The following is a 26951-nucleotide window of genomic DNA, read 5'->3' on the forward strand; positions in this document are numbered from 1 at the left end:
CTCCTCTTTGCAATTTATATATACGCCTGTATAATGGCAAATATGTGGAGGAGCGCGGCATTTTACGGGGTATTAGTCTACGTTTTTAGAGTAATAATGATTTTCATAATAAGGGTCAGTAATGATCTAAATGACGTATTTTCCTTTGACATCACCGTTAAACGATAGGTAATACAACGGTATGTTTTTATAGAGGCGTACACTCCTATAGGTAAATAGCTTCTCTAATGTTAATTTCGTTTCTTTCGTCATCTACTCGGTAGAGCATCTATAGTGAGATGATGTTCCTACAACTAACACAATGGTAGCAACGGGAAATCGGGATTTTCAATTACTTTCGGGTAGGGTTCGACGCGGGGTCGGATAGCGATGATGGATGTGGTCATAAGGATTCTCCTATGTAGGTAGTTCGAGCAAGAACCGGGCAAACCTTGTCACCAATGGAAACAAGTACCTTACATTTGCGACGTTATCTCGTGTGAATAAACGGTTTCACGATAGCTAGAGGTACGTGCTCAGGAGAAGATTAATAGCCTTCTATGGACCATGTAACATGGGTGTCGCTTGTTTATACTGCGAGTTGCACATCTATTGATGCACAACTTTACACTTGTTCGATTAATTAACAGAAACATTGTTTACCGAAGAACCACTTCGCTCTAATAATCGCCCATGTGTATAGTATCAACTGAACACGGAACTAGGTTTACTTTTTGTACCAATAATAATTAAATCGACAATTAGATGTGAATATACTCTACTTTTCGAAAAGTGCGACAGTTCATTTAAAACATCCGGACGTACCAATGAGGTTGGCATTGACGTTCACTGTCATTTCTTTTACTGTGCAGTGTACGATATCCGATCATTTTGTAAAAGACGGTCCCACAAAACAACTTTTAACTGTAAGTGTCGAAGGTTGTGACATTATGGAGACGAATTAAATCAAATGGAAAATTACTACACTGAATGTAAAAGATAACATTAATGTGTAAAATAGGCCGAACAAGCGCTACGAGCTCCTCTTTTGGCCTCGCTTGCATCAAAGCCGTAATCGTGGCCGATATGGAAGTTAGTGGTATGGAAAGAATGCTTCAGTTTTGTGAGAATTGCACATTGATCCCAAGTAGTTCGCATGGGGAATTTTATGTCGTGGAACATCTTAACGAAGCTCAGCTCAGAACACCGTTTTGTTACTGGCAATGGTTGCAAATTTTTTTGTTTCCCGCTGTCCTTGGACCAATACAATGAGCAACGGGCGCGTATAATAGATAACTGAAGATGACTCTACTCTGTTTGAGTATACGTTTTTCAAGTCACATGGACCCTGGAATATACTAGAGTATCTATATATCATTCTAACGAACAAACAAAAACTTCTCCAAGCAGATAACAAAATAAGCCAAAATAAGCAGACAACTGACGTCACGAACTCTTTTATAGTTTTGTTATACAATATCATCTAAATATATTCAAAATATTACGATTAAACGTGATGGCAATGCTATTTATGCGGAATTTCAGCGCCGCAGCAGTCAGTATTAACACTTAAACCTTGTTATCAACCAGCAGCTTATTAATATAGTAATTTGTCTATCGTTGGTTAAAGGTTAAAAAAGTAACTGCTGACTCAACTACGATCAGTTGAGGTGTGGCAGACGAATCCACGTCTGGCCACTGTGTTGGCCTGGGCATTCTTCGCATGGACAATGATCGGTAATGGTATGCGTGCCGATACAAGGGATCTTTCATTGTCGTTTATGTACAGGAACCAAAATGTATATAAGGACATCAAAAAAACCTATCAAATATTGACTTTTTAATCGTTGCCCTTAATATGAGTCAAAGGTGAGGCCCTGCCAAGAATGCTAGACACGTGAAGAGAATGCATGTTTCAAGAAGGTGTTTGTGCTAGTGCAACAATCCTATACAATGCAATTTTCAGTGTTTAACGATCATAAATGGATAGTACAAGTATAATCAAATATGCCGCCTTCTTAACGATAAAGCTGAAGTTGAAAAAACTAAGGTCTATGGTGATCAATACATCACATCCGTCGCTGGCGCTATTGAAGTGAGATAAAAACGAAGATGCTGACACCTGAATTAAAACAGACATAATAAAATTCATAATAAATATACAGGTAATTAAGAATAAACTAAAGCTAGTACATGCGTTATGCACGAAACAAAGGTTTTGTGCGTGTTTTATTTAACTTGAGGTCAATTTTATTAGAGGGCTTTTTGGACGCTTATGGTGCGGATTATTGAACTAGCTGTATGCGAGCCATGGGCAGTATTAAGGACGATCTGTTCGTACCACTATCAAGAAGTATGTAAGGATCGCAAATTCAGTAGAATAAATAAAGTAATTTAGCAAAGCTAGATAATTATTTTCTGATTAAAGAGAAAATGCTCTAGGTACGGCTATCAGGTTGGGTCGAAAGCTACAGAATTATAGAAAGTCTCGACACAAATGTTCAAACGATAATTTTACGTTCGTCTTTATACGGGCTCAAAGTGATTTAATATTTCAATTCTACAAATGATCTATATTATGAATCACAAATTGCTCAACTCTGCTCTGTTGGGTCTGGTTTAAAATCGGAGCCTGCGGTACATAAAGTGATTTAAAAATTTATGTGAAATTTGGAAACAACAGATACTGACAGTTACTACTGTTCAGTTTCCGTGTAGATGTAAATTGGATAATTATGAATGGCTGACGAAGGCAGCTGATTGCCGTGCTTTTTTTGATTAAGGTTTGTTGAGTTGAAGAGCATAGGTCACGAAATTCTTCAAAACGGAAATGCAAGGGATACATTAAAAATTGACTTTGCCTTTTGCTTGTGGAGCTAAATAAAGAGTGCCTTGAACCCGAGCTGCTTAACTCTCACCGTTAACCGTCACCGGAAGTGAATTCGTGTGAAAGTTACCCGCTGATAGTCGCTAGGTGGTTAACCCCGCAAGACATCTGGGTCTATGTAGGTAGACAGACAGTATTGAAAATGCAGAGCGTTTACTACTATGGCATCATTACAGTTTTTTGCACGCCGTTTACTTTTCAGTACTATATATACAATATTAAAGGTGGGGCTTCTTATTAGTGCTTTCATCATGATCTTTTCTTATCATCACGGTCATTCAGCATATCAGTTTCATTTCTCTATTCGCGCGATAAATCCGGCAAATCAGCACTGATGCATTTATGAGGATAAAATTCAAAAGTGTAGCACGGTAAAGGATATTTATTGCGACCATTTAATGGAGAATGTTTATGCTAAACGCCAATCACTTTTTTTACAAAATGATCGTTGTATTCTACTGTCAACGGGAAATAACCAAGACTGTCGGGTCAGTGTCGATTTTTATGCGTGGGTTCCCGGGGATGCGCGGAAAACCCTCGGCATACAATTCAATGCTTGCCATTTGAGAAGGGGATTCACATCAACCCTTGCCGCGTCCAGGGCTTGAACTCGCGGCCCATCTTCTTCTTATATATGATTTTAATACCGTCTTAGACTACTCGAGCTAACGTAACGCACGAGAAAACACTATTGTGTCAGTAGAGGAGCAATACATAGTACATGGCTGAAGCACAGACCCACTGACCATGGTAAGTCCCCATGAAAAAGTGCTTTGTTCCATGCTATGAATACGGAAAACTGCAAGTAGGAAATCCCGCCCCCCGTCGTGTGAAAGTGCTCCCTAACATTCTAGCGAAATTTGCAGGTCATTGACATTCAGTCCGGCATGTCATATGTGGCGATAATGGTTGAAGTGGTGACGGATTTTGCATATGTTTAATATAAAGCTGACCATACATTTAAAAGAGTGCTATTGCTATGAAATTTACATATAGTTTTTTATATAAAATTAAACATTTCCTTTACTTCGAGCGTATTCGATGAATATGCAGGGGAGAAAGTAAGAAAGTATTTTTTTAGCCATCTTATTTTGGGCAAGAGAGCCTTCATATTACGTTGTATTAGATAACATAGAAGGCAATTTTCACTATTCACTACTGCTTTACGGACGAAATTATATAAATGCGATCTACAGGTTTAGCCGTTTTTTAAACGCGGTAGTGTCCAAAATAGCCATCGGTTTCATAAGCTGTTACGTATAATCCAACTTCAGAATTCAACGCCATGGATGAACGAAATTGTTTGGGTGAGCTTTAATCCGCGTTAGAGCCCACTTTGTGCAGGTTTGTTAATAAAACCGTTAACTAACAGACTCTAATTATCTTCGTGAGTTCTGAAGGCAATTTCGTTGCTAAGTGGTATTTGTCTGTACCCTGGTGAGCAAAAATATATTATAATTACATTACGGTGGTTTTGATGGCTGATCAACCTGATGACAAAAGCAAATCATATTGCTATCATGTTAGAAGCATCCGATCGTGATCGAGTTGGCATACAATTCAGCAGGATTTAAATAAACTAACTTCATAATCTTATAATATCACGCGAATATTGATTATGTAGGATGTCTATAATGCACAACGAGGCTTAAACCGGAAGTCCGATGATTTGTTGTTGGACAACCTGATTCAGAATACATGGTTTCTATTCAAAGAGTTCTAAAGCCTGCTTCTGCCTTACGCTTCGGCCTCATTCAAGCGTTTTCGTTTGTCTTGCGTAGTTCGTTACTTCCTGCGTTGGGCCTTGCTTAACTTTGCCGCGAACTTAGAAACTTAGACATCTGTGGAACTACTTGCGGGCGATGTTGTGGTGTTAACGAAATCTAGTGGCTTGGCAGCATTGCCGTTGGGACGATTTGGGGAAACTTTATTCTCGGTAGATCTTGTTGTACCATTAGACCTATTGTCATATCATACGATAGCATTAAAGATTGGTGATGATAATTCAAGTACATATTTGTTCTTAACTGTATTGTAACAAACTATAACCTGCGAGCGGCTTTGTAGATAAATAAAGAGCTCGATTTCATTATCGCTTCTGCAGCAGTTAAACAGTTTTATTCAGGAACACTGAGCTAACGACCTAAATTTACCTAATTTATTTACCATATACTCAACGCCACGCCTATACATCGCCTCAAGACCAAAATATACCTTACTGCTATTCAGGTGAATGCTACAATATAGACTCATAATAAAACTGAAAAAATGAGAAAAACTTTTGTTATATTATCACAGTTTGCTATGCCCAAACTCCAATATGGTGTGAGTTTTTTTTATCTGCAGTCGTTGTTTTTTCTCGCACATGTGCAGGACAGGGGCCTAGTGCTGGTCATCAGCAGCCAAACTGCTATTTCAGCTCTGCTTCCAGATATTTCTGCCAGAAACAGCCTTTAAACTGTATAGGTTCTTGATAGTATTTAATCTGATAGAGCTTATTCTAAATTACAACGCCGGTTTGCTCAAGTCTGTAGTGCACACAGAAATTATTTCAACGCAGCGGCTGCGGAATGCTATCGTTGTAATGACCGGTATAACCTTGGTTCTTTGATTACATATATCGACCAGAGGATCTCCTCGTTTTGATAGCAATCTCTTTTTCAGTCCTGTTCTCTATCCGTTAGTTGTTTACACATGTTGTTACACAACGATGTACGTATATATAAATTTCTTGTTTGTTTTTCATGATCCGACGGAAGTTAAGTGTGTCTATACATCGGAGCGACATTTTTCTGCAACGACCTGCGTAACTGATTTTCACCTTTAAATGTTACCAAATCAAAGACAGAACGAAAGTGAAAATGACTGAAGTGGAAATTAAGCCGTTTGATTAAAGAACTTCCCGGACGCGCATTTTTCTGCTCTTCGCTCACTCAGACTTAAGACAATCAGTCCCACCTTCCGGCCGTATTTTATATTTCGTCGAAGCGCGTACCCTAGTTATTAAAACCCCTGCGTCTCCTTACGGCTGCTTATTTCAATAAACTCTTCTGCATTTACCAAGCTCACTTCTCTTAAAGCATCTCCGCCAGTTCTATATAATGCGAACAACGATTAGTCGTCAGTGCATAGCATAAGGTCGTCATTCTGACATTATAGCAGGTATATCTCACAAATCAATGTGACAACTGAAGTGAACGATCTCTGTAAATTTGCCACGTAACTTTAAAAAGTTTGCTAGATAAAGATACACTTTAATAAATTTACAAGGCATATTGATCCAATAAGCTTTACATTAAACGCATTATTAACGATGTTTCGCTCATTGTAGTAGATTTGACTGGAATAGTTATATTTGGTGGACGTGCTTTCTGCTAAAGTGCACTGCATTCATATATAACTGTCCTGGTTTCTTCATGGTGACGCTAAAGAAAACTGACTTTCGAAGCTTTCATTTGAATTGCGTCTGGGCGTATCGATGCACCCTGGCTTTAAGTAGTCTTTAGCGATTTACCGATGAGTTTAGATGTTTGTCCTCGAACCAAGTGTGAAGTTTACATTAATTGAATATATTTACAATTGAGCTGGATGTTTTCCATTTATGACGTTTCTTGTAGATTCAACAATTGCTACGACCAGGATCGTCCATGGAAAACCGTCCTGTCGTTTTTTTTGTAGTCTATATACTCACATTGATGATATGCTCGACAAAAGCTTGCGTCCACAAGGGAACCGAGTGCATCGATTATAAAGTACTTCGCAACGGCACGGTGAGCTCAATGATATGAATCACTAAGTCTGAGTTGTTACTTCAGCGAACATCTCAGCCGTCATTGGTCTTAGCTTTCAAGAGTGATGGGTCATATATGCGCTGAATCAAAGGTACTTAGTTTGAAGCTGATTTGAGTAAAGCTTAATATTAACGACCGATAAGCCTCATAATTATTGCTCGATATAATCGACTATGTATATATTTTTGTACAAAGGCAATTGTGGCGTAAGTAGACGCTTTTGCTATATGAATTTAGTAACACACAAAGACTATGATAAGTAATTTGCGATGTTATATATATATATATATATAAAGGAAGGAAAATAATTTTTTCATAAGAATAATTTGGAATTGCTTATTCACATAAGCACCTCTTTGCTCTAGTAAGCTGAATTTTGGTTTTATTTCTCTAGACTTGCTGCTAGTTGTAGCGTGCCTTGAATATAAATCGTTTCAGAATAATATTCATTGTTACTAAAATTATGAGTACAAATATAATATAACCTTGAACTCCTTCCCAGCACCATAAGGATATTAATTGTGCAATATTGTCACGTAGGAAATGCCAGCTTTATGCTGAATCTGCGCTTTATAATGACGTATTTGGATTAACTCTTGTGTTATCTCTCTTCCTCTCCGAATTCGTACACGAAAAATAGGTGCATAACTGAACTTAGCATACGGTAGCAATCTGAACCGATTAATGTATGAAAATAGTATACCGTGGACTTCACCGTGGGATGAAGTTCACATTAGTTTCCCATGATGCACTCGTTTGCATGGAACCATTGCCAACACGGGCATTCACTTTTGTGCGGCTATACAACTAAGGAATCGGCTTTAAATGTCTGCATGCATTTTGGCCATTCAGGGTTTCGAGGAACGATTGTACCCTGCGAGTAAATGGATAACAGCTCGAACCAGAGCGTCGAGCCTGTACGAGGCTAGCCGAAAGTCGTTCATGAAGCTTGTTTACTACATTCAGGCTTTCAACAAAGAAAGTTCGTACAGACAATTCATATACATTTGTAGATAAGACGCATGTTTGAGCAAATCAATGATGTTCATTCTAAACGTTTGATAATTGCCACGGTCATTTCACAGTACTAGGTGAAAAGTTTAACTGAAACTATTTTATTTCAAAAATGTTTTCGACCAAGAGCAACTTACAGTACAGGTGTTGAAGTTGACTACAACATGAAATGTTCAAAATAGCGCTAGATTATCACCATCGTAGGTCAATATTTCAATCCGTTATGACAGTAGACGTTACTAGCCTTGTTTTACTAATTAAAAGTATGTGGTATCCTTTGTTTGAATACCGTGGCGTTACAGATGTTACAGTTGAGCTCACTACTCCTCATCGAACGAAGATCTATTGGGGAGCGAGCGGTCGGACCAACGCGGAGTATTCACTCTCCTTTCCTTTGCCTATGAGTCTTTATAAAAAACCACCGACGCCCAAGGATGCAGATGTTAGCATCGATGAGGAGTCTGAGCGGAGATACCTTATCAAGTAGGACATAGCTTCTGTAGTGTTTTTAGAACAAGACTTAATTGCGACGTAAAATGTTACATCTTATCAGATATGGTGAAGTTATTTTCTACTAGTGCACGAGTCATAAGTTAGCTTACATTGTAATTTTAGCCAAGTAAAACGAAATTATACCTAAGAAAAACTATATTCAGTAATGTTTAAAAAGGAAATAGCAGCAATATTTACGGCGTAATTTAAAAAGCAAACGTTTTCTAGTTATTAAAAAGTGTTGCGTTCTTGCAGGTCGAATTAAATTTCAAATTCAGTTACGCTACTCATGCCATTCGCGTTGACAAACCAAGCATCTGTAAATGAATGTGTTGGACATTATTCCCAACGGAAAGAAAAGAAGAAAGGAAGACCGTTAGCACTGGTGCATATCCACAGTATTTTGTCTATTCTGTCATAAGCATGCCATCCGCATATGTTAACGGTTTAAAATTATCTCTGTTCCTTTTCCTTCTTAATATAGGCGCTTTGGTGGACGTCCAAGTGAACAGGAGTGGATTGAGATTGGGCGAACGTTTTATCTCGGAGTTGGGCGACGAGATCCACGAGTTGAGAGGAATTACTTCTATACCGCTCGTTACGATATGATCTACTTTATTAATGAACGAAAGAACGAAATATGGTTACCGCTTAGAGACGATATTGGCTTCTAAAAAAGATCAAATTATATAGAACATTTTCGTATCTCCAATACCGTGTGCGACTCGGTTGTTTCGTCACTGCTTATTAGATAAGCAAAAAGGCAATATAGCAGAATTATTTTTTTAAAACATCCTTTCCATGTGAAAAACGTTTGTGTTTTTCTGAGCTGCTGAATAATACACATTATTAAAGGTACAAAAAAAAAGTAAAGAAAAATAACACAAAACCTAACAAAAGCTCTGACTTTCTGGAAGCCAACCCAAACTCAAGTGACCGAGAGAATAATAGAGCGTATAATAACGCACACTAAGAGAATCATGAAAGGTTTTTGAAAATGCAATATAATTAACATTTACCATAGACTTAATTTGGTGCACACTATTACAGTGGGAAGTATGAGATTAAAGCTTTCTAAATGTTGAGCAGATTTACTAGTTGTGGGGTGGTGACACGCAATGTAGATATAATAGTTTTCCTGAGAAATTTCGGCTGGTCCCGATAATTGCAGGTGAAATTATTAAAGGCTGTGCCTAGCTATTTATTATCTTAGAAATAAAGTTGAGTTTAAGAAGTTCAGTTCTCCTTTATTCCTAGTAAGAACTTATGATTAGTACCATAGAATTATTTGTGATCTTAAATACTTATGTGTAAGACTATATGAAATAATGCATTCATTGAAAACGATTAAGAGAAATACATAAATGAAAGGCTTAAGAAACTGAATTGATGGGCATTTCAAGCTTGTTTGTGTTGATAATCCGTTAAAATCGCTGGAAATCTAATGCTTGACCATCAAAGCTAGCGATTGCTATAAGATGGGTAAAAATCCTTAGTGGCAAACAATGCATCACAATATTAAACGCGTAACGACGCTAAGTGAGGCAAACTTGCTAGCGAAACTCAGAAAGCGTCAACCACTGCCATTTAGGTGCAAATATTATGTTTAATTATATCGTTTTTAGCAGCATAAGCCCTATAAGTGATTTAGGAAACTTTAGTCCGCACAAACAAAAATGTTCATGCAGCAAGATTTTTAGCGCTAACAGCTGAAAGGAATAAGCACCTTGATTGAACCAGGGCGTTTTTTAACTGGTCTTCCACAAAAACCTTCGGCAGTTGAGTGATCCCTAAAGCCATGGCACGTTTGGTTTGGATAACTTAAACGTATCTGGCAAATACTCTTGTTGTTAATGGAATCAGCAGCAGCAGCAGGTAGAATTACCATTCAATGTTTTGGTGTTTCGGTGTTCTGATATGACTTTTAAAAGGAAGCCCTTTGGTATTGGTTTATGAATTCGATGTACCATACTTGTTTGTGGAACCACTTCAGTTCAGGACTATGTCATTTTGACATTTTTGTCCTTTCTAGTATCATAACTCGATAATTTGTGGTAGCTGATTATTTAAAATCTCTCGGCCAATTTGAGGTTTATTTGCCCACATTTGTAGCTAGCATGATTTTTACTGTGTAAATTTGACTTATTCAAATCGCTCGCAGGAACTTAACGATCAAAGGCTTCAATCGAAGTTGGTCACACAGATTTATGTCTCTTAATGAGACTATCTTTTAGAAAATACACACGAAGGCTGTTTGGCAACGAGATCGAACGTGCGTACTATACAGCTTTTCTGGTGATAGTTTCTGAGAGGCTCCAGAGCCAGGAACTATGAGGTATTTTTGGCCAAGTGATACTTAGGGATCAAAAACCTATTATTACCCTATGTACGTATCAATCCATATGTGACTCTATTTGGAATGTATCTATCGTGGATTTGAATTTGATTGGATATTCATCCTGTGGCTGTTAGCCCCGTTTAGTAGCCAGGTAAGTAGACATGTCTATGTTTGGTGCGTAGCATGGTAAACTCGGATATTAGACAAACTCGAAATTTGTTTTATCTGCATATTTAGTCGAATGAGGGTTATTTTTATCGGCCCGCTTGTTTAGTGTTAATTAAAATGTTGCAACTACATGCTGAACTGATTCAAATTGACCATACTGCTAGTGAATATACAAGCAAAACGGAATCGGTCCTTTCGCAATACCTGTGGAAAAAAAGTTAAGTAAGCAACAAAAATGAAAGAACTTATTTATGTGGATAACGAAGGGGTTTATAAGCGACAGGTAGATATGGACTCCATTGTGTACAATGACTAAAATCTATCTCGTATTTAAACAATTTTTTATTCCTTTTATTATCCGTTAAGTAATGCTTTCCATGACTGATGTCAGAATTTGTCAGTTCAATTTCTTCTTTCATATATGTATGAAATGACATTATTCATTATTATTATATATTATGTGCTCCAGCTTTACATCTGAGAGTGTTCCGTTTTTACGTGAAACAAAATCTCAAGTTCGCAGATCAAAAGTGTTCGGCACGCTGTTTGTCTATGGGACAGCGATATACGCCATAGCGATATCGTTCTAACAGTCACAGTTTAATAGCAGATATTATTAAAAATAAAAACCTTTGATTGAATATGCCGCCGGACTACTTATGCCCATTAAGAAATACTGTTTAAAACAAGCTCGCCAGATGCCAAGGGTCTCATCTTTTATGCAGCTTATAATCGAGTACTTTAAAAGTGATCGTAGGTAATCGCACAAGGTGTACATAATATATGATATAACAAGATGCCGTGCTTTAAATAGCGAAAGGGACACCAGAAGAAGAGAAGAATGCCTTAATTAAGCCAAACTAGATCTTCGAATGAAAACCTTGTTTACGTTAATTATGCTATTTAGTTAACATACTGGGAAGCATAATAAAAATAACTGGCTAAAGTACATTGAACTGATAAAAATTGTTATGCTCGTAAGTATCACATCGATAAATTGATGCTACCGATGTATTGGCTGTTTACTACTGGGAAAAATGATTCGTTCCGTTTGTCCTAACTCCTACTATTCATTGTAAGAAGCAGGCCATGATCTATTATTTAGATTTAGATATTATCTATGCTAGTATATTATTTTATCTATCCATTAGATTCAACGTTGAATTATACCTGATCGGCCCTGTACCTGATAGCAAAAGACATCATTTGTGTGTGTGTGTGTGTGTGTGTCTTGTTTAAACGCTCGCGTTCGAAAAGGATGTTGCTTGTTATTAAGATAAATGGAAAAATCGTTTGATGATCGCTATGAGCACGTTCAGTGAATGTGAGCATTTCTAGAATTATCCATAGCACAACGACAAGTACTGAGTAGCCTTTAATATACGGTTCTATGACTAAATGTTCTAAACTTTCGCTATTCACCAGCGCTTAGCTCGAGTCCGATACACGTTTTAGGCAAAGTGTGAATTCTGTACACTGTAATTCGTATCAATATACACGACTATTTATATGTAAGGGCCGTTTCTTTACCGGCTACAGACAATGTCTGTCGATAATCAGAGAAGGTTGACTTTTCGGTGTTATAGTTTCGTTCATTTGAAGTAGTTATGAATTGAGCGTACATGGGCTATTTGAGCTAGATCAGAAACTGGTATAAACCATACGCATTCCCTATTTTTTTTTTTATCGGGCTTTACTTTTGAATGTTTAGCACAACAGCGTGAGAACCTTCGCCAGTGTTTCCTAATTCGACCAAGTTCGCTCCCTTTTTCCGTGTCCTGTTGGTCCTACGTCAGCGCTTGTGTTAAATCTGTTTTATTTGTTGCAACAGTTTATCGGATGCCAGTGCTAGCGTCTGGTATTGTGTAAGTAGGTCTCACGAATTTCTTGAATCGGTAGGCGTCCTAGATCTTGCACATCCTTGGGAAGCGTCTAGGCTTTCCAATACACGTTCATGATATCCTTAACGCCTTAATAACACCTTGCACCTGCGCCACCTCAGGCGCCTCCGGCCAGGCGTCACCCTTTGCTAAGGCCTGTCGAACGGTTAGTGCGTATCTAAATGTACTGTAAGAAATTTAGGCACTGATTACGGTATAGGAACTCACATGTATTTTCCGGGGGGGGGGGGGGGGGGGCATTCAATGAAACCGACATTTTTAGGTGACTTTTACATTATAAAGCATAAGCTACCCTTTTATATTTTTAATTTTTTTTTCTTACAGATTCTTCTCAGATCTTACAGATTTTTTAATATATTTACCCTCGTGTCGATGAACATTTGATATATTATTAGAGACACATGTAAATCCACCATTGAATTCCCTGATGTTGGAAGCCAGTTGTAGACAACGTAATCTAGCTTATACACTCAACAGATACTACATCTCCAGGCAAATACTTTTTGCATTTACATATTTAATCAGCAACAAAAGAGACGGACTGTTTGGTTTACGTCCAACTACTTCGGAACTGCTTCCTTGACAATTAGTGTAACATTTCCCTGATGCATATGGGCTGTATGTTAATATTGCATTGTTCCTGATCCTAATTTAAGCTAATGTACACGTAATTTCGTACGTGTAATTTCTTAGAATGTTTAGAAAGCATTATTATTTGGAATATGCATTTGAGAATGCCTACACGAATGGTCCTGCCACAACTGCTAGGACCGTTAAACTACAATCTAGTCAGCGTGTTTCGTAAGCATTGGTCAACACCTAAAGGTTGCCCACGTCTCGACTGGGCTGGCAATTTTGCGTGTTCTAGGGTTCGACAAGAGCAGTACTCGGATAGCCAAGCATTTATTTTGACTACGAAAGCAAAAATGTGTACGCTTAGTCGTCCTAGCTGATTCCTTCAGTGCATTCTCAGCGGGCCAAGAAAAATACCGGGCTGTCATAAACAAATGGGCTTAATCTTGCGACATATGTGGCATTAGGTACCTATGCAGCGCCTAGACACGGCCCGCTGGATTTTTTAAATGAATAAAACCGAAGTAGCACAAGCGACATGAACTATATGTTTCCTATGATACTTAAGAAGGTAAAAATATTATGTCTACAAGCTCTGCACGGATTATCAGGTACCCTGCAGGGCCAGGTTAGCTTGGACATGCTTGAGTGACTTCAGAAGGTAATGGAAGAGCTGGCACCAAATGTCAATAGTGAAGAAGAGATCAAGCAGTTTACCTGGAACAGCTTAAATAGTGGTCAGGTTGGGTTGGGTGAGTTAGACGTAGTAGGTGTTTTTGCGAAAGAACACCATTGTGGTGGAAATTCAGATTTGAGGCTCAGCTAAGCATGGACGATAAGTCACTATGACGCAGTTATAGCAATTCAAAATATATGCACTACCAATTAAATAAACATTATGAGCATTAAGTGCTACCAAGCATTTTCTTCACGCGGTCAGCAAGGAAACAAAACGTTAACGTCCGATTTTGAACCTAGACCTGTTCCTAACTTTGGTAGATAAACACGTTAATATTAATGAAATAAAGACAGAAAAGGCCTATGGTCTCTTTGTTGATACGCCTCTAGCTTATGGTCTCGCCGTTCCTCGTCATACTAACCTCCGCTTTAAAGTGGAACAAGTTCACCTTACAAAATTGTCCAGATGGGCCGCAGGTACGCCTGGTATATCGGGCATTTGAGCTCAAACCACCCATTCTCAGGCAGCTGAAAAAGCTGCCAATCCATGGCGTATGTATCCAGTTTTCGGTGTTGTACCCCACCATTTCGGTTCATATAGAAAGTTTAATTCAATCAAGCGCTTTATTTACGCTTAATCGATTATTATTATCAACTTGATTTGTTTTGACGGTCTTACTTTCACTTGTTAATATGCCATGATTTCCGCTACAGAACTTTGTAAAATGAGCTTCTATATTTGTCTTTTTGGGGGTGTCACCTACCTTGGGGTACAAGCGCCTCTTGCATGAAATTATGTATTCTGCCTATTGAACGATCTGAATCGATTACAACTACAGCTCCTATAGCCGCCGGCTTCATAGATAAGGGCCAAGAGAATAACAATAAATAGCAGTCTAATAGATTTTATGGAATAAGTGAAAGACAACATGGCCTATGTGCAGAGGCATTAAGGACAATTTTATCAAATAGGCCTGTACTTGCTGTTCAAAAAGCGTTGACGCCAACTACTGAATACGTAAAAGATACAATAGACCCAAATAGTTTCAGAATAAATTCATAAGGTCGTTATGGGAATACAAGATTAAAAAAAACGGCTTGTAAATACCTTCGATTTTACCTTCTCATTGCCAAATCTATTTTGGATGCGCAATTTTCCTAGACACTCGTATCGGCTCGATATTTTCGGGCTTCTTTTTGAGAAATCCCATAATAAGGACATAAATAAGGACACGCGTCAATGATGTAACCTTATTTCTTAGACTGCTTGATTACAAAACTAATAGACAAAAAAAGAGTAAGTTGGCATGAAATTGAAATAAATGTTTAATTCACTTTTATGTGATATAAAGATCTTGAGTTTTTAAGACAAGAGCGCTCCGCATTAACTATAGCTGATCGCGATGTGGAATGTCTTTTACGTTCGACAATTGGTAAAACTGCTGGAAGTCTATCCTTGTAGTGTAACGGGGGTCCTTTATGGGGAGAAGAGTTTCATTCCCGCGTTATATTCCGAGCTCTTGAGTCACGATCATTGTTGGATCCGACCGATCTTGCTGGATTCAGCGAAACAATTGGAATTTAAATCTATGTTCAAAATACAGCTGACAGCCAAAAAATTTAATAATAAAAAATTAAAAGATTTGATTACGTCGGCGGAAATTAATGTACATATGCATAGTATTCAAAACGCCTACAAATAGCAAAATATAAATGCGAGTTGACACATCGGAAGAACATTACCCCGTAATTTATATATAAAATAAATAATTAGAATAAAAAAGTGTATGTATCTACAGAAAGGTAGCACGTATTTCTGTCAGTTTGGGCAGCCTATGTATTTTTAGACGAAATAATCTAGAGAATTCAAAGCACAACTCTTGGGGCTTAAAAATACCGCTTAATGTACTTTGTTTCAAATCGACCCTTTTTCCCTAGATGCAGTACGCTACCACATTATTCTAAAAAGAAGTTTGCCATTAAAATGCTTTGCTACCTATTATTACAGTAATAGCATATAAATATCACGCTATACACACAACACTTATATATTTGTATAGTTGTCGTTTCTACCTGACAATATTAATAAACGCTTAAAATTTTGTGCGGCGTATTGGCGTTGAGGACCGCTTCTTGTGACTGGTTTTCAGCACGAAGCAAAGCACATTAACGCTTTAAGTAGCAATTGTTGAATGCTTCATCCTTACTGACTTTTCGTCTCTTATTATATAAATTAATATTATATTTATTATATTAAAAACAATTGTCCAAATCAATAACAGTACAAAAGCGTACGAGATAAAAGGCGAGAAAAAGCTTGGTCAGACCGACGTAATGTAGACCTTAAGAGCGCCAAATTAACATAACTAATACGGTACCACCATCAATCAATCACCAGGTGGCGTATTCCTAAACAGGAACACACCTATATTGTACCTAGAGTAGCCAATTACTTTGGCTATATGGCCATTGCAGAATTTAACTAGCAACGGTCTGAGTGTCGAAGGCAGTCGCATCTTTCGCAAGACACCGGGTCCGGAGGTCAGGGCGATGTACAGTTCAAGCAACTTCGCCTTTAGGCAATCTACTAGAAATCCGTGAATTCCTTTCGTTTTCGAAGATGTTGGGGCAGCCATTCGAATTAGGGGTGTATTGATTCTATTGACGGATAAAAAAGACAATCGCCTCCAGCCTAATGATCTTTATGTGTGGCCAAAAAACTATCCCCAGAGCGTGTTGGTCATTAAGCGTGCTAACCCAGCGTAGTGCTGTGCTGCTAAGACATTATAATGCATAGGTGCACACGAATTTATAGAATGAAGTATCGCTGCAACAACGATAAGAATACGGCAAGCGGCTGTCACGATCTAGCATGCGGAATGACTTGTTTTGATGCAGGGTTTTTGTGAAGGTGGTGAGTTGGCGATACGCAGTAGCTGAGCACAATCTTGATACGCCACACCAAGGCTTGGTAGTAACCCGACACGTAAGCCCTGTATGGGTGCCAGCAGATAAACATGAACATGGTCAGTAGCACAGTGAAGAATATATGTGAGTTGAAGGTAATAAACGAGACATGTTATCTCAGTCGAAACACTGTATTCTTGTTTAGAAGTTCTGTTGGGTTCAGAGGGGTTCATGTTCAATTTACTCGTCTATTCAAACTCGCTCGAGGTTCAATGTTGGGCAAACCCACCGCTTGGCAAGTTCGGTTTCAAATGCAAGTCCGTCAAAAGTTTGCTTTAATTTTAACTGCCACGTTCCGGCACGAGCTTCATATACTAGGGTTGTTAAGAATCCCTCTGATGATACGTTATCATCATATTGTATGCCATTCGTTAGAAGTAGTAATAAAAAATTAAAGGGCGTTTATTCCCTCTCATCCGTATGAGATGACTTCTCTCCCGTAGATGCATAATAGATGAAGCAGATGCACGGTAGCGCGACAAGGAACAACAACCAGAAAGTGCCACATCTTAATACGGGTGTCGACCGAAAGTGTTCACGGCGAGTTTGGATGGTCAGTGGCGGAATTGAAATGAATCGCCTAAACAGCCAAACAATGGAAGGGCTTGAAAACGTGGGGTTAACAGGAAAACACATCCTTAAATGATTCTCGTTAAGATGATGTGCGTACCGCGTGGTCTTGCAAGCTCTACTTAACCCTTACCAACTGAAATAGTCAGTACATGTTACAGCTTAGTGGGAAATGTTTCTTGGTGTTAATCTAGGCACACGTGATGGTCTAGGTTCGAATCCGGGCACGGTTCATTCCGCGCTGGAAGGTGCCAAGCGTATGACGGGATAAACAGATTTGACCAAACCATTCTGACCGGCGTATGCTGCAATGACAGAAAGCAAGGCACAAACCGCTCTATCCGGTTGGGGTTACAGAGTGGGTGAGTAGGGTTGAAGCAAACTAACAACCCAGAGTGTTCGTAGAGGAAGCTACCCCTAGTGACCGGCTTTTTAGATAGAGGCATAATATTCATAAACTTTACTTCCATGCAGTTTCCAATCCCATACATTGAGCTCCGTTAATACCCAGATCTGCAGGTCGTATGAAACTGTACAGTGGTTAGTTTCAATACTTGACGATAGGCCATTGTTTGTTGCGAACTAAGTATAAGTAGTGGATTTCTTGACAGATTGAATTAGCCTATGAAACGTGCGCTTTAGCCAAGCGCATTTCTAATCCACTTCTCCATTACATAGACAAATCCGCATCTATTTGATGCCTCAGCGTGTCTGTAAGAGCTCGGAAATGTTCCCCAAAAAAAAGCCCTAGGGAAAGCGTTGCGTAGGCGCCTAGCATCACGTGAGTTGTATAATGGATGAAACGGCTCTTTTTTTATTGTTATATTATAGTAACTGTCATTACAGAGGTTCTCGCGAAGTGTGGCTACTCTATCGGAAGGGAGAATTCAAATGGCAAAATGTATCTTCCGACAAAGGCATTCGAAAGCTCGCTCTGTTCCATCCAAATCTAAGAGACGTCTTGCAACAGAAAGATGCAGCCAGCTAGATCTGGTTGTGTGAACTCGCGTAATCGTAGTGGAGAAAAGATTATTTGAAAAAGTATATAGCTTAACATGACCAGGCTGCAATACTGTAGCTTCTCTTTATTCAAAAATATGATCTCTATTAGGGTTTACTCAAATTTTAGACAAATTCGTAAAGCTCTATATGATAACAAAGATCTAAACAAATGGTGCCCATATCTATCATAGATAAATCATTTACCATATCGTGTGGTGCCTACCCGATCATAAATGGTAAGATCATGGGGCATAAATCATGGGCAACAGCATTCAAACGAACATAGCGCCTGTCAGGAGGAACACTAACAACCTAATGGCTAAGTTGTCAAGCAACGGCAGGTTAGGTAATTCATTGTAAGCTTAAGTTATGAATTTACATAACAGAAAGCTACCAAATTTCTCTTCAAATTCCGGTGAATAATGATGGAAGAGCGTCTCATAAACTTACACAGCAACAACGCAATATCCAGAGAACGAGTGAACGTTGAACGATACCACTCTTCATTATGCCACAGAATACGTTGACAACATCCCCTATGTAGGGTAAATACATTCTAATTGAACTAGAAATTTGTCCCGATTAAATTCGGAATTTAAATCATATACTACACAACTTTATCTGTAACACACAGATCTGTATACAGAAAAAGTATGATTATTCTTCAAGGCCATCATTTTCGATTTTATCTACACTGTTTGGTGGGCCTGGCAGTAAATTTTCTAACAATTAGCATAGATAAAAAAAACTATATTGATCGTACGTATAGGTGGGCATTTTCTGTAACCCACAGACGCACTGGCCACTGTTTCGATGAACGCACAGTTTTCTTCAGTTTAGATTTACAATGCTTTATTTACTGTTTTATACTACTGACTGTTATGCGTGAGTCACGTCGATATGAAACAGAAATTCACGTCGTTATCCAATTCGTTGACCTTTCGTATTCGAATGAAAAAGGTACCGATCGTAGCGTTAGAGTGATTGTTAGCTTAATACAGATAATAAGTTAATAGCAAACTAAACGTTCAATTCAGCTAAAAGACACTTTTTTTTATTTGGCCGAGCATCGTCTTCGTATATTCATCAGGGCATTCCCTGTGCGTTTACAAGTTCACTTCGAAAACGTACGGACTCGGTGTAGTAAATAAAATTCATGATCAAAATCTATCTGCGATCATAAAAGCTGCAAAACGATTGCTCTTTACCATAAAAGCTGCATAAAGGACATAGGTAAATCCAACTCTAAAGACGTTTTCGCAGCCAACTGAAGCTGTCACAGAAACATAAAAGGGTCCGTAACATCGGTAATTCGTCTTCTCACACCGTCAATCGTGCGTCATGCAAGTCGTCTCGGTCGAAATAGAGGCTTCCATGCGGTTAACGTGCAGCCCTGAACTCATACTTCGACACTGATACTTCTCTCCGATGTCCCAATAATAAACTAGAAATGCATATAAAAAAAACACTGCACCTAAATGACCGATTTATGCATTGCAGCTAAACTCGTAATACGGCTACGTTCTAAAATTTAAATCTACAAAAAATCGAACGCTTTTATTGCACGGAACCGTAGTTAGCAGTTTCCTGATGTCCTTCGGTACATTGCCGATTCAAAATATCCAGCCTATACTGTCTGATACAGATATCTGTGTCAGTAATGTCGAGGCAGATTGGCAACACTTCCTGTAACTTGTACAATTTTTCTTCATGGGTAGTAAAATTAATTGCAAGACATCGTTTTGAAGCTATAGCTTCCAGCTATAGCTTCGTCGTGGCTAGTAAAAGAACCTTAAAAGCGCCGGAGGTTCCCAAAGCGACTAATATATAATATGCTTGTCCATTTTTCCTCATCGCTAAAATATCTAGAAAATATCTTGAAAATACGATACGTGCACGTCTACTTTGCTGTTTACCTGCTGGCCAAGAAGCTCTTAACAACAAGCAATAACCACACCGAAAAAACGTAACCCGAAAATATTATTTTGACTATCAGTCAGACTAGCATATGGCCTTGTGGCTTATCTGTATTTGTATATTTGTGTGTTACAGCTACTCTTTTTTTTTTTTGTAATTCACCTGTCGATATATGTCAATGTATTTTCTATAAGAATTATTTTTATTATTGACTTGGAATCTCTCTCCTTAAATAACGCGTCGTTACATCGGTGAAGCGGTGAAGATGCTGTTGCTTAGTTTGTACGGACGGCTCTACCGTTGCCAGCTCTTAATTGTATGTGTGATACTATGACGGGTAGATTGACTGCCTGACTGTCTAACTTGGCACCCTCCGGGCGATATTCTATATTACTCTGTCAAATGAGAACAATTTATATATTTTTTTTTCGTTTTCTAGGCCTGCATTTCGTGTACCTGCTAGGACCTGCGTGAGAGGCCTATGATGCAAAACTTCCGTTTCGCTTCGGGGTTTTTCGGCAGGTTTTTCATCTGACCGAAAAACTGCTGTTCGGGCTATTTCCTTATTCCTGCCAGGATTATAACAACCCTGTTAAACAGAATAAAATTGTGGATAAGATTGAAAAGAAAAATGACTGTATTATGCACGCAGGTGCATCACACTTGGATATGCATTGGGGTCTGCTATGCTCTTTTAAAATCTTCGGTCCGAACGACGACTCCTGTCAATATGGGCCGCGTCACAAACGCGGCCTAAACCAGCAGAATTTGCTGGTTAACCTGGAGCGGTAAACTGTGCCATGACAATGATTACAAATGCTTCACGTCTACTATTATAACTCAAGTTGGTGGCAAACGTATATTGGCACCGCAAATATTTTAACTTGATTTTAGGTTACGGACGAGCATGTCGGGATGCGATGCCGTACATCCATCGGGGCAGCTGCATTGTTAACAATGATTTATGACTATTATTATAATTTGTAAATATTCCGAAAGTCTGCTCGCCAAGCCGACGCTAAACTCTAGGGGTTGCTTTTTGGGTTAAATTTTCATGCTAGTCTCTTGCAGAAACTTTGAGTACGTTAACTTTTTCAACTATTATAGCTAACGAGTGATCTGTGAATGGCTTTTCGTAGGCACATTTGTTCACTCACTGGAAGGATTTCTATCGAAAGCCGTCCGTAATTTGGATTGTCTTCTGTGTGTTCGTGTCGACGTGTGAAGAACGGCTATGGTTGTAGTACCCGTATGATAGTTAGCCTATTGGCTTTCAAACGGGTCACCCCATCAAGATGCACCTCACTCTCTCCTGCTCACGCTTTCTCTGCCACTTGTTTGGCTTTCTGTAATGCCCGATGGCCATTTTAGTTTTTCTATAGAGCGCCTAGCTGCGTCCCATGCGTACAAATCTACCTCTATTTGCCGTACTTGATTTGAACTAAATTCTGTGGCTTCCGAGCAAAGTAGTGCGGGTACTAATCCAAAATCGAAAAATAGCACGATCACGCAGTCTTTTACTATCAAATCAGCGGTGCCGACAGAATGCAACAATTTCTGCCGGCACAAAGAATACATAACTTCAAACAGTACTTCACTATAACAAGGAATCCATTTATCCTCAAATACGGCTGCCACTAAACATCAGCCTTTGTACCCACGCCATTTGTCACACAACGATACTGGGAAGTTAGATCCGTGCCGGCGGTGCATATTGATACTCTTTGCTGTTGCCTGTATAGAACTAGTTTCGAATTTTGCCCTTTATCCTTTTTTGTCCTGAGCTTTCTCCGCCCCTTTCCTCGGTTCCGGGAAATACTTTTTACACATATGATCGTATGATACCTCGGTCATTCTAAAAATTTAGCTAGACATTACAGTGGCACGGATTAGCTTTGATTTGAATCGTTGGCCCTGTGACTGACGCAAAGTCGTACGTCAGAGATAGCGAATCCGTTTGCACGGACCTGATGCATATTCAAGCAGCTCCCTAAACTATTATATCAAAGAGCCGGTACAACTAGTGCCGCCATTAGACCTCGGATTATTGATTGCAATATCTCGACTCTGTGTTTGAAATTAATCTAGATGTGAATGAAAACTGGAAGTGGTCACTTGTGCGACCATGTGCCAGCTAGCCCCGGCCGATCGAGATGAACACGAATTCGCGAGGCCATCTGTCAGGCAGTCAGAATCGACAGGATGAACCAGCTGCCTTTTCATGGGAATCCTCCATTACTAGCGCGATGGACAGCGAACGGGTTTCCAGCGGTTAAGGGTGGGAAAAGAAAAGGAGGATCACTATTAGAACAGGCCCACTCCACTATTATGACAATAACGAAATAATCGTTGTTAATTATGCTTGTTGTCTTGTGGTTATCCGAGGGCAACGACTTATTTAGACTAGGTGGCAAACAGCTATGCACTGTTTTACATAGGACGCTTACTGAAAACGTATTATTCGCTCTCCTGATTTTGTGCTCAAGGGCGGGCGGCAAGTACCGCTGATGACGGCTATCATTAAAGACGCGTCTCTTATCGTTTCTTATGCATATTGAGTGTTTGACTCTCCCTGTCAATCTGTTCGAGCTACTGCTGATGATTGTCTAGGCAAACGAGAGTATTCGTCAAACGTTAGTTGACGTAATATCGAAAATTGTATTCGGTATCAAGCAAATCACAGGCTACGTACTCGGCATGGTGAAGTTCGACGTGTCACGGATATGATCATGAACGGGCGTACGTGTTGAAATTTCGTTAAAAAACTTGCTGGCAGCCAATCAAGAGAGTCTAGACGCTGTTGTTTTCTGCTAGCGGCGACTTCACGATGACATTAAGCTTAATGAAGGGCTGCTTACTAGTAATCAAATTAACAGCTTTACCAACTAGAAGTGGAAGCTTAACGGTCTATAGCACATCTGTTCTATTTGTTACGTGTATGATGATAAATCCAAAAAAATACCATAGACACCATAGACGCTTACAGACAACTCGCCATGCTATCCATTAGACCGTAATATTAAGTTATCACGGCTAGAAGTGTGATTAGTCAAATAATTTTAATTCTATTACTTCGCCCAGTTAGACTATACATTACTTAACTTGCTTAAGTATATCTTCGAACGAACATTTCTAGTCAGAATTGGCGCAAATTGAGCGTAATTGATGAACACCATTATGTAAGGATGTTCTAAGGATCACCTGTATATGCCTTACAAGCAAGTGTAAGTGCCGATCACGCAGAGATGGTGGCATTACGTAGAAGATCACTCAGCTTTCGGTGTTCACTCAATTTCAAACAATCAAAACAAAAAGGTATGAAAAAGCCGCTTGTACAGTTAGAAAAATAACAGTTCACTAATAATAAAAATAATAATAACAAAGTAAACATGTGACAAGCGTGTGTTGTCTTGGAATTTCATCGAAAAGTTTGCACTGACCTGTTTTTCACTGATAGCGCAGGCGACCTACTAGACAAGATTAAGATGCACAAAGCCCAAAAGGGAACTGCTGGTGCGTTGTGTTTCCACGATCAGATTGTAACTATCATAAGCCATAGGCAGGTCGTGCTTATATCAAACTCAAGTTTACGGCAAGACAAAGAAGCAGAAGGAAGAAGATGTACACAAGCGATCAAGCGACAAAAGATCCGATATAAGCAGCAGTCGTCAGTAAAACTGAAGTATGAGTTTGACGTGGTGGACAAATCAATGGATCTCGGTCAGCTTGGATTGCGATCAAAAATACTGTCCTTTTAGTTACAGGCAGGACATTAAAAAATTAAAGCGAATGTCACTTTACTATATAATCTGTCAGCGCTGGGCGTGAAGCTAATGGCGATGCTCTAATTAATAATCCTAATAGCGCATGTGAGCCTGAAACGGCGTTTTCAAGCGAACTATCATTATAATTATTACAAGCGTTAGTCTGTGGTAGCGGCAGGACTGCCAGGCACTTTTATTGTTTTCTTCGGGACTTATATGTATAGCGATCCGAGATTCTGGCCTTTGCGGCAAAACGAAAATCACATACAAACATGGAGCAGCTTGCGGTTGCCGGTGACTGATTTACTGCTAATAAACATCGATTCTATCTATCAGGGACGTTGTCCATTTACCTCTAGGAGTGCTGCTAATGGCGAAAGAGCTTCCAAAATAGTAATTACCGGCGGCGGCAGCTGAGCCTATACTTGAAAAATAGATAATCTATTCCTTCAGTAGGGCGCTCGCCTATAGACCATTATAACAATTGATTCTACCAACCATATATATATATCCAGTATAAGATCTTTGAAAGCAATTGTTCGCTAGAGAAGCTACTCCAGCGTTTAACGTGGATGTTTACACTTACAATACCTATTACGTCGTTAGGTTGTAAGATACGGGCAACTGAGCGCACCAAGCGTTCGTATTTCAAAATCGCATCCAAAACTCTTAGCCTATTTGGATAGGGCTGATCAATCTGGAGACAACTTCGCTTATGCAACGTTGAATACGTGTATGGGGGGCATCCGTTGATTGCTCCGCGAGCATTTGTGTGCATCAGATACGCTTGTCTATTACAAATGCTTAAACTTTCATAAAAAGTGCGTTCGGAGCATAGACATATTTGACATAACATTTGAAAACTTCCACGTGACGCCCCAGCAGGGTCGGCCTTGATTTTTTTCAATTTATGCTTCACACATTGCTCATATATTCATCGTGATTTTCTACGAAATAAAATAAAAGGCAATGTGTGTGGAAAAGTAAAGGGAATAAATAGAGTAAAATAAAGGAAACATTTTTTCCAGCTAGTATTTCCTATTTTTCTGTAAGGTATAAACGAATTGTTTCAACACTAGCAGCATAACTGAGTTATGAGGATTAAATTATTCAAAAACTGATGGCAACGTTTAGCCTGAGTGAATATAAGCTAAAAATACATCGGTGGAATAGCTGCTAATAATAACAGCAGAAAAGGTTGTCCATTCTCAAAATTAAGGGTGGAAATGAATGAATTGAGGTACTCTGGGAGACAAGCGGTTCCATTAGCAGCAGGGGTAAAGCTCCATTTGCGGAGCTTTGGAGCGACAATTTTAGGAGTACCGTCCTGCTCAGTTGGATGTATACACTTTAAAAGTAGCTTAATAAATGCATTGGCTTTATTACAACCTTCCATAGTCACACTGTCATGAAGTATAGCAATTTCCTAACTTTCAAGTGTAAGTTCTAAAGGTTACACGTTAATGACCCATGCATGACAGCTTGCCAGACATTGCTTAACTGCGTGCCTGTCTAGAGCATGCGCCATGTGTGAGATGTTTTCGTGAAAAGAAATATTGTGTTTAAGGTCGTAAGTAATGAAGATTAAGTTTTAGTACCCAGCCTTTTTGGCAGGCTCATGTAAGTTAAAAGCATGCCAGTACCTGATCCTAATATGTATAATAATCATTGCGTTATTAATCGAGTCTACATAGCAACCTTTGAACGTACTAATTCTGTTTAACATAAATAATGAAACCACAATATCATATTTTGGCAAAGAAATCTGTTCATAAAAAAGGTCCTGGGTTTTGAATTATTGTTAGTAAACATTAATTCGCTCACTGCGACCGAATGCAGGATAGACATAAACGTTTTTTCGTCCCACCTACCATCTGAGTCATTCAAAAACCATTATGTAAAGTGGACATCTGAAATTGATAAAAATAGCCATAGCTGTGCATTGTTATATAAAGACTTGCAAACTGTGTTCATCTTTTTATCGTGTTACGGAATAATAATAATAATAGTAGAAAACATAATGGAAGCCATTTGTCTGCACATCGGAATTACCTAGGAGAGACTACCACCTCCTACTTAAAAAAAACTTGGCACAAAGTAGGTACTCTATACACTTTTTTTAAGATTATCTTGACTAAAAAATATTATGTACATAGTATGGTGCCCATGACCTTGGACATTTGAAAGAGGTGTTTCCTATGAATAGAGAAATATCACCATATGCCAACAATGTCAAAGAGACTCATAGAAGCTGGCTGGCTGGCTAGGAGGCCAAGCGCAGACTCCACGGCGTCTACAGCCGTGCCTAAAAGGTTCCAGAGCAGAGACCTATGAGGCTTTCCAGGCTGAGCATCGGCTAAGCGCCGAAAGCCCAGTGTAAACAGAACAGTGCATTATCACAAGTTAGAACGTTAGCTGGCTGATACGGTATGTACGAACATACAAATGTCATTTATATAGATCCTTCTGAAACAGGAGGTAAACAGGTCAACAAAGCTCTTTCACATGTAGGCTTGTCTGACCTCAAAGTAATGAAGACGAAAGAGAATCATACTTCCTACCTAACCTTCGGTAAGCTGTTAGTAGAAGCAGAATGTATGTATGTGGCTTTCAATGAAATTATAAGCTAAAATTTAGAATTAAAAGAAGGTGCTCTTCTGGAAAGCTTTGGCTATACTTCTAAATGTTCACAGTCAATTGTTTTATATCTACATAGTTTTTGTTGCCAATGGTTTGCTAGTTGATCATCTTCTGATCGTAGAAGGGCGTAAAGTTTTATTAGTTTCTTAAAAGGACCACCCTTTTTACAACTATATGGAAATGACTTAACATATAATACTAAGGAGGCAGTATAATTACTATCGAGGTCGGCATAAATTACGGCCCTTAGAAACGTGAAATAAAATCCTT

General features: G+C 38.9%; 1 protein-coding gene across 2 annotated transcripts; it reads left to right on the forward strand.

Annotated features, from left to right (window-relative positions):
* Positions 1–100: 100 nt before the first annotated feature.
* Positions 101–9383, forward strand: LOC111253945 (heme-binding protein 2-like). 2 transcript variants are annotated; one of them, XR_015321777.1, is made up of 6 exons: positions 101–3616; positions 6484–6636; positions 7510–7639; positions 7974–8154; positions 8419–8548; positions 8648–8782. XR_015321777.1 is itself a non-coding variant. In XM_022814266.2 (5 exons), exons 1-5 carry the CDS (start codon positions 3614–3616, stop codon positions 8835–8837), a joined length of 657 nt encoding a protein of 218 aa, XP_022670001.1. In that variant the 5' UTR covers positions 101–3613; the 3' UTR covers positions 8838–9383. The 2 variants fall into 2 exon arrangements, 1 of the variants encoding a protein (XP_022670001.1); XM_022814266.2 differs by lacking the exon at positions 8419–8548 and having other exon boundaries at positions 8648–9383.
* Positions 9384–26951: the final 17568 nt, after the last annotated feature.

The sequence above is a fragment of the Varroa destructor genome, unplaced genomic scaffold (genome assembly GCF_002443255.2).
Source record: "Varroa destructor unplaced genomic scaffold, Vdes_3.0 BEIS01000001.1, whole genome shotgun sequence".
Classification (NCBI taxonomy): Eukaryota; Metazoa; Arthropoda; class Arachnida; order Mesostigmata; family Varroidae; genus Varroa; species Varroa destructor.

What these genes read in the sequence shown, in the direction of transcription:
- LOC111253945 (XM_022814266.2), top strand. An exon ending in AAGTACTTCGCAACGGCACG is followed by an intron (nt 6,637 to 7,509) that starts GTGAGCTCAATG and finishes TTGGCCATTCAG; the next exon opens with GGTTTCGAGGAACGATTGTA. An exon ending in TCAGGCTTTCAACAAAGAAA is followed by an intron (nt 7,640 to 7,973) that starts GTTCGTACAGAC and finishes GTGGCGTTACAG; the next exon opens with ATGTTACAGTTGAGCTCACT.